The sequence below is a fragment of the Grammomys surdaster genome, unplaced genomic scaffold (genome assembly GCF_004785775.1).
Source record: "Grammomys surdaster isolate TR1022 unplaced genomic scaffold, NIH_TR_1.0 242, whole genome shotgun sequence".
Taxonomy (NCBI): domain Eukaryota; kingdom Metazoa; phylum Chordata; class Mammalia; order Rodentia; family Muridae; genus Grammomys; species Grammomys surdaster.
Genome location: NW_021604687.1, coordinates 9,764,967 through 9,771,583, shown reverse-complemented (window position 1 = coordinate 9,771,583; position 6,617 = coordinate 9,764,967). Strand labels below are relative to the sequence as shown.

At 55.4% G+C, this 6,617-nt stretch overlaps 1 protein-coding gene across 1 annotated transcript; it reads left to right on the top strand.

Moving 5' to 3' along the window:
* Window positions 1–307: 307 nt before the first annotated feature.
* Mnx1 (motor neuron and pancreas homeobox 1) lies at window positions 308–5,597 on the top strand. The gene is made up of 3 exons (XM_028774778.1): window positions 308–1,196; window positions 3,944–4,104; window positions 4,644–5,597. Exons 1-3 carry the CDS (start codon window positions 506–508, stop codon window positions 5,004–5,006), a joined length of 1,215 nt encoding a protein of 404 aa, XP_028630611.1. The 5' UTR covers window positions 308–505; the 3' UTR covers window positions 5,007–5,597.
* Window positions 5,598–6,617: the final 1,020 nt, after the last annotated feature.

The following is a 6,617-nucleotide window of genomic DNA, read 5'->3' as shown; positions in this document are numbered from 1 at the left end:
ACCTCGGCTATTCACCCGCTGCTTAGGACCTGGGGGCGCAGGGGCGGGGCGGCAGGCTAACTGGACCGTGACAGGTGCGCCCCTCCGCCAATCGCCGGGCGGACACCCCTCCTCGGGCCCCCGCTGAGCGCGCCAATCCCAGACCGCGCTGAGCTTCAAGTGTGCGGAGGGGCGCGGGTCCCCACCAAGGCGCCAGTGGCCTCGATGCGGTCGCTTGAGCGCTTGAGAGCAGAGAGCCGGTCTCCCCAACCCAAACTCGCTGGAGCGCTCGTGTGGAAGTTTATACCAGTGAGTGGAGCGCGGTCCGCACGAGGACCGCAAGGAAGAGGCGCCTGGACCATGGTCGCTCTCGGCTGAGTTTCCGGCTGCGACTTTGATTATTGGCAAATAATCGCAGTAACAATACCGGCCCCAAGGCTGGCCACCGCCACGCTCAGTCTCTGCAAGCCCGCACACGACCGCATCGCCCACCCCTGGGCCCTGATCATCAGCTCCAAACGAGCCGATGGAAAAATCCAAAAATTTCCGCATCGACGCCTTGCTGGCGGTGGATCCCCCGCGAGCCGCCTCCACGCAGAGCGCGCCTCTGGCCTTGGTCACTTCCCTCGCGGCTACAGCATCTGGTCCCGGCCGCGGCGGCAGCGGTGGCGGGGGGACGAGTAGCGGGGCGAGCCGCAGCTGCAGCCCCGCGTCCTCGGAGGCCACCGCAGCGCCCGGTGACCGGCTGAGGGCTGACAGCCCGTCGCCCCCGCGCTTGCTGGCAGCACACTGCGCGCTGCTTCCCAAGCCGGGATTCCTGGGCGCCGGAGGAGGCGGCGGCGCGGCGGGTGGGCCGGGCACTCCCCACCACCACGCGCACCCTGGTGCCGCCGCCGCCGCCGCTGCTGCTGCGGCTGCCGCCGCTGCCGGCAGCCTGGCACTGGGGCTGCACCCGGGGGGCGCACAGGGCGGCGCGGGCATCCCCGCACAGGCAGCTCTCTATGGACACCCGGTCTACAGTTACTCGGCGGCAGCTGCAGCGGCCGCGTTAGCGGGCCAGCATCCGGCGCTTTCCTACTCGTATCCTCAGGTGCAGGGCGCGCACCCTGCGCACCCTGCGGACCCCATCAAACTGGGTGCCGGCACCTTCCAACTGGACCAGTGGCTGCGCGCGTCTACTGCGGGCATGATCCTGCCCAAGATGCCGGATTTCAGCTGTGAGTACCTGCGCCGCACCAGGCCAGTTCTCAAGCGCATCCTCCTCTCCCTCACGCCCTTCCTTTTTACACTCACTTCCCAGCGAGCTGTGGAAGCGTAGCGAAGCCGCCGTGGCTCATTCCTGGGCCTGTGAGGCCTCCCGTGGGCCTCACGGCGTGAAAGGAGCCGCGAATTATTAAGATGGCCACGAACAGGCCTTGCCTTTTCTTTCTCTCTTAACGGGCAGGGGAGGTTGGAGGTGTAAGGCTAAAACCTAATGATTAACTTGCAAGCTGGAGAAGGAAGTGCACGGGAAGGCTAGCCAAAGAAGGCCTCTATTGGGGCAGGTTTTGGGGGTCGCTGAAACCGGGGACTTATCGCAAGAACATGAACTTGGCCAGGGGTTCCATTATAGGCTACGAAGAGACACATCACTGAGTCCAGAAGTAGCTTTTCCATGGGCCTCGTAAGGATTCTGCCTTCCTCTGAAGGGCAAGGCGTTTGCCTCTCTCTGTCTCTGTTTCTGTCTCTCTCTGTCTCTCTGTCTCTCTGTCTCTCTGTCTCTCTGTCTCTCTGTCTCTCTCTGTCTCTTTCTCTGTCTCTCTCTCTGTCTCTCTCGGTCTCTGTCTCTCTGTGTGTGTGTGTGTGTTGGTGGGGTTGGGGTCCCTCCCTACAATGTCCAACAGTCTGTTTTGTATATAGGGTCGTGGGGTCTGTAAATAGAAAGTGCCTGGCTGGGAACTCCAGATGCCCAACACCTTAGGGAGTTCCTGTCCAAGGTGAGGGCAAAGAAGGTCCAGCCTTCTGAATCCTCTCTGTCACCCAAGAGGGACAACCTTGCAGGGGCCATTTCAGATTTCCCTGGCACACGCAGCATCTGTGTAGGGTACCCTGGCTCTGACTCCTGTTCTGTATCCCACGCGGATAGGGGCAAGCTGCCTTTCCATTAAGGATGGAACAGAAGATGTATATGGCTTTCTCCTGTCAGCCGCCCAACACCCAAACAAAGAGACCCCATTGTTTCCGTCTGAGTGGGTTTGTTTAGACTGGGGAGATACAGGCACTGGAGGGAAAAAAGCAAAAAAGAAAACAGAAATAAACACTTGCCAGAATTCAGATTCCTCTGTTGGAAGCGTGTGGTCATGACCAAACAGAGAAAGCTAGGGCCCCAGAGAACTGCAGAAGTAGCAAGGTGGTGAGAGAATCGCCGCCTGCACAGTTGTTTGTTCGCAGCCACCCAGGTTTTTCCCAGCTTGGCTCCAAGAAGGCCAGCCTTGTTGATCTCAGCAAAGAGGGAAGGCTTCCATTAACCTCAGATGGGCTGCAGCTCAGACGTCTCTGGAATCATGCCTATCCACTAGTCCTGGGCAGGATCGGAGCCTGGCTGGGGAACCCAGGTTTCAGATGGAAAGCTCCCCAGGGATGTCCACTATGGCTGCACTTCCCAGGCCTGAGAAGCATAGTAGTCCAGAGAAGAGCTGGTCAGTGGTCGACGACAACAACAACAGCAGGCCTCTGTGGCTCTGGGTTTTCTGGCTACACAGTGGTCTCTGGGAGAGAAGGGTTGTTTTTGTGGAGCCCATGATCACCGAAAACCCATGCAAGTGGGACCTCCTTTGCCAGCACACCCAGCCCATGATGTCTCATGGTATCTGCATTTAAAGTATGGCCAGGTCTACATTAGGAAAAGGAAGCCAAGCCCAGGAGCCCAATGGACACTAAGGAATGCCGCAGCAGAGGGTGACTGAATGTGTTCTGTTCCCGGGACTTCCCTCTCACCTGGGAAAACTAGCTTGGTTTTCTTTAATTGATTGTTTCTGCTGGATGGCATTTCCCAAATGATCCCTTCCAAGACAGCGTTTTAATTAGCGTTCTAATGTATTGTCAAGTTGGGAATTTGTAGCCTTGTTTAACTAAAGCAGGGGGCGTGGACCTTCCTATAAAGCAAATTGCCCATCCCAGGGGAGCCTGAGCTCATCCCAGCCCAGGGGCTGGCCTCTTTCTTTCCTTTGCTTTCTTTCTTTTATTGTCTAACACTCTTCAGACTCCTGGGAAATTAAGGGAAGTTTCATTTTGAGGTCATAAAATTCTCTGTGATGTAACCGTGCGAAATTATGTAAATAAAGCTGGACAGATCTCCCGGAACACACAGAAAGCCTCTCACAGTTCAGCCTTTAATTTGAGTAATGAGAATCGTCCCAACAGGCTTCCAGTCCTCAGCCTTTGCCCTTAGCACTAGGAGGAGGAGGGAGCTTGTCAAGACAGACGTGGAGACACCCTGATGAATTCCTATTTAGACTCTAGCTTCAGTTCCTATCCTTCCTTTTCTCCCTCCCCCACGCCCCCCACGCCCCCTTTCTCTTCTGCTTTAAGATGGTGGTGGCACCAAGAGGAAGGGTACTCCTCCAGCTTGAGATGGGAGAAGGCCCTCCATGAGAACAGGGCCGATTTGGTCTCTTGCTGGCTGGTCCAGTCCAGCTACCAAAGCGTTTAGACCAACCCTCTTCCTACCAATGTTCATTCAGGTGGCCACTGCAGGCAGGCAACAGGCCCTCTTTAATCACGACTCTCAAATGAGATGAGCTCTCCGCTTCCACTTGGTGTCTGAGATGTGGGCCATGGGGAGTAGGCACTGATGCTGAAGCGTCTGTAGGGTGGGCTCTGGAGGTTGGACCACAGGAGGGAAAGGGGCAGCGACAGGTGGAACACACACCCCCTCCCCGCAGTGAGTAAGCTTACAGAGGCCTCTTGCTCTTTCCATCCACAGCCCAGGCGCAGTCGAACCTCTTGGGGAAGTGCCGAAGGCCTCGCACAGCCTTCACCAGCCAGCAGCTGCTGGAGCTGGAACACCAGTTCAAGCTCAACAAGTACCTGTCTCGACCCAAGCGTTTTGAGGTGGCTACTTCGCTCATGCTCACCGAGACCCAGGTGCGAGCCTGACGAACCAGAAGGCGGGTGCTGATTTGGGAACTGAATCCTAGCTTCTTTATCTTTAGGTTGGGTATTAATTTTTTGGGGGGTGGGAGGAGGTTCTAGGATGGCCAGAGCATCTTTCCTCGCCTGGAGATTTGATTCAGTCGGGGAGCAGGCTGAGAATCTGTATTTAACAAGCTATTCTGGAGGCGTCCCTCAGGCCACATTCAAGGAGGTTCTTTTTCTAGAAAGGTGTGCACTTGAGAGTTTAGTGACTTGCCAGCTGCTTTGGTGCCTCGGTAGACCGAGGGCATAAAACGCCCCCAGTTGGGGAGTTAGGGACACTACACCATGGGGTTATTGTTGAATAGGGTAGATTTAGGGGCGAAGACGTGGAGAAGCTGCTGCCCAGTTACCTTCTTAGTTCTCTAGCGAAGCTCCTTCTAGGGCGAGGGTGGTTCGAGGGACAAGGGTACCGAGTGCTCGCACCCTTGCATCCTCTGGATTCGCGGGGATGCAGGTGGCCGGTTTCTCACACTATATTGTGCCTGCAGGTGAAGATTTGGTTCCAGAACCGCCGAATGAAATGGAAACGCAGCAAAAAGGCCAAAGAGCAGGCTGCGCAGGAGGCGGAGAAGCAGAAGGGCGGCGGCGGGGGCGCGGGCAAAGGCGGCACTGAGGAGAAGACGGAGGAGGAGCTGCTGGGACCTCCGGTTTCGGGGGACAAGGCCAGCGGCCGTCGCCTGCGGGATATGCGGGACAGTGACCCGGATGAGGACGAGGACGATGATGAAGAGGACCCCTTCCCCTACAGCAATGGCGCTGGTGCCCACGCTGTCTCATCCGACTGCTCATCTGAGGACGACTCGCCTCCCCCAAGACCAGGCGGGTCCGAACACCAACCTCTGCCCCAGTAGTTGACCCAAGGGCGTCAGCAGGGATGTGCAAGATGGCTACCTGGGCTGCGGGATTCCAACCCTATCCTATGGCCTGCAGCCAGGATGACAACCTCTCCCAGGACCATGCATCCAGGTGCAGGGCTGGGGTGCTGATATTGTTGGGCCTTCGAAAGACAGCAGCAATAGAGAATGAGAGAGGAACTCCAATGTGAACTTTCGTTCTTTTACATTTAATTTCGGGTCCTGTTGGCCAGAGGTGTTTGTGAGAAGAACCTACCCTTTCTAGGAGTGGCTCCTGCCTGACTCTTCCCTCATCTGAGAAAGGAAAAGAAACGACAGTGTTAAGTGATCTAGAAACTTGAACCCTCCTTTGGAGACAACCATTCTGCTGAGAATTGAAAACAGAGGGAGGAAAAAGGTGTTATGCCTATGTATAGGGGGTGGAGTGGGGTGTTATGTCATGAGCATTCAGATTGCTGAAAAATCTCAGAATGGTAGTGTATTTTTGTATATTGTATTTATATATAAAGAAAGAAACGTCTACTTATGCATGCTAAATTATTATTTAGTTTCCCCATCCCCCAGGGTGGAGATGGAATGTAAAATAAATTGCTTTTGTACTAGATGAGACTGGAAAAAATACTTTAATTTTGGAAGGAGGGGGACTGAACCCGGAGCCTTGTGCAAGCCAAGCAAGCGCTCTGCCTCTAGCTTATCGGCCAACCCAGAAAGTGCAAATCTTGTGAGGTCTGACTGTCTTGGTTGTGGGGTGATATCTATTTCGTGATTATCAGCAAAGAGTAAAAATCAGAATGGCAAATGGGTGTCAGGACCACCTCCGTACCCCAAGACTGAACGTGATTCCGGAGGCTGAAGGTACCGCGGGTGGTGGCTCAGATGTGAGATGTTGCTAAAAATATCCGAGGCCAGGTGTCAGAGCAAGCCGGGTGCCTGGCTTAAACCCTGTGTTGTGCGTGACTCTTAGCGGAATGATTTTGGGACAGCTTCTTTCCCGTTTATTTGCTGGATCTTTTTAGCTTCATTGCATGGGAATATAGGGAATATAGTATTCGATTGTTTCGGAAAATAGGCTGCCAGCAGTGTTAGTGTTAAGTGTTAGTGTAAGTGTTAGTGGCGTGTGGGGTCCTAGCGATCGCGGGAGCTAAGCAAGCACCTTTCCCGGAAAAGCGCTTAATGGCGTCGTGCAGCTCCTTCTCCTTTTGACCTGGGCCCCTCCGCTGGCACTATGTCCCTTGTGCTAGCCAGGAACAATTTTGTTGGATCTGTGCAAATGTCTTCTGAGAGGACAGCAGCGGGCGGCAAGAATGCTCCACGCCAGGGCTGCAGTGGCTCTAGGTTAATAAACCTCTGCAGCGAACGTCATCAATCATTCAGCCCCCAACCATGTGCGGCACACATGCGGGGACAAGCCCTAGGCGCGCCGGGCCTCTGAGTCCTGACTCTGGCCAGAGGACAAGTGTCCACTGCGTCTGGCTTATGCCCAGCTCCCACTTCCCCTTGGCTTAGTGGCCAGCCTCTGCCTGAGACCAGCAGAAGAGACGCCTCACAGTCACCCTCCCTAGTGTCTGCCTTCTGTTGGTCATTTTATCTTCCACACCTGGGTGAGGG

Excerpts from the sequence above, each read along its gene's own strand:
- Mnx1 (XM_028774778.1), top strand. The coding sequence starts at position 506 with ATGGAAAAATCCAAAAATTTCCGCATCGACGCCTTGCTGGCGGTGGAT. Across the intron at positions 1,197-3,943 it reads CAAGATGCCGGATTTCAGCT|CCCAGGCGCAGTCGAACCTC; the intron begins GTGAGTACCTGC and ends TTCCATCCACAG. Across the intron at positions 4,105-4,643 it reads TCATGCTCACCGAGACCCAG|GTGAAGATTTGGTTCCAGAA; the intron begins GTGCGAGCCTGA and ends TTGTGCCTGCAG.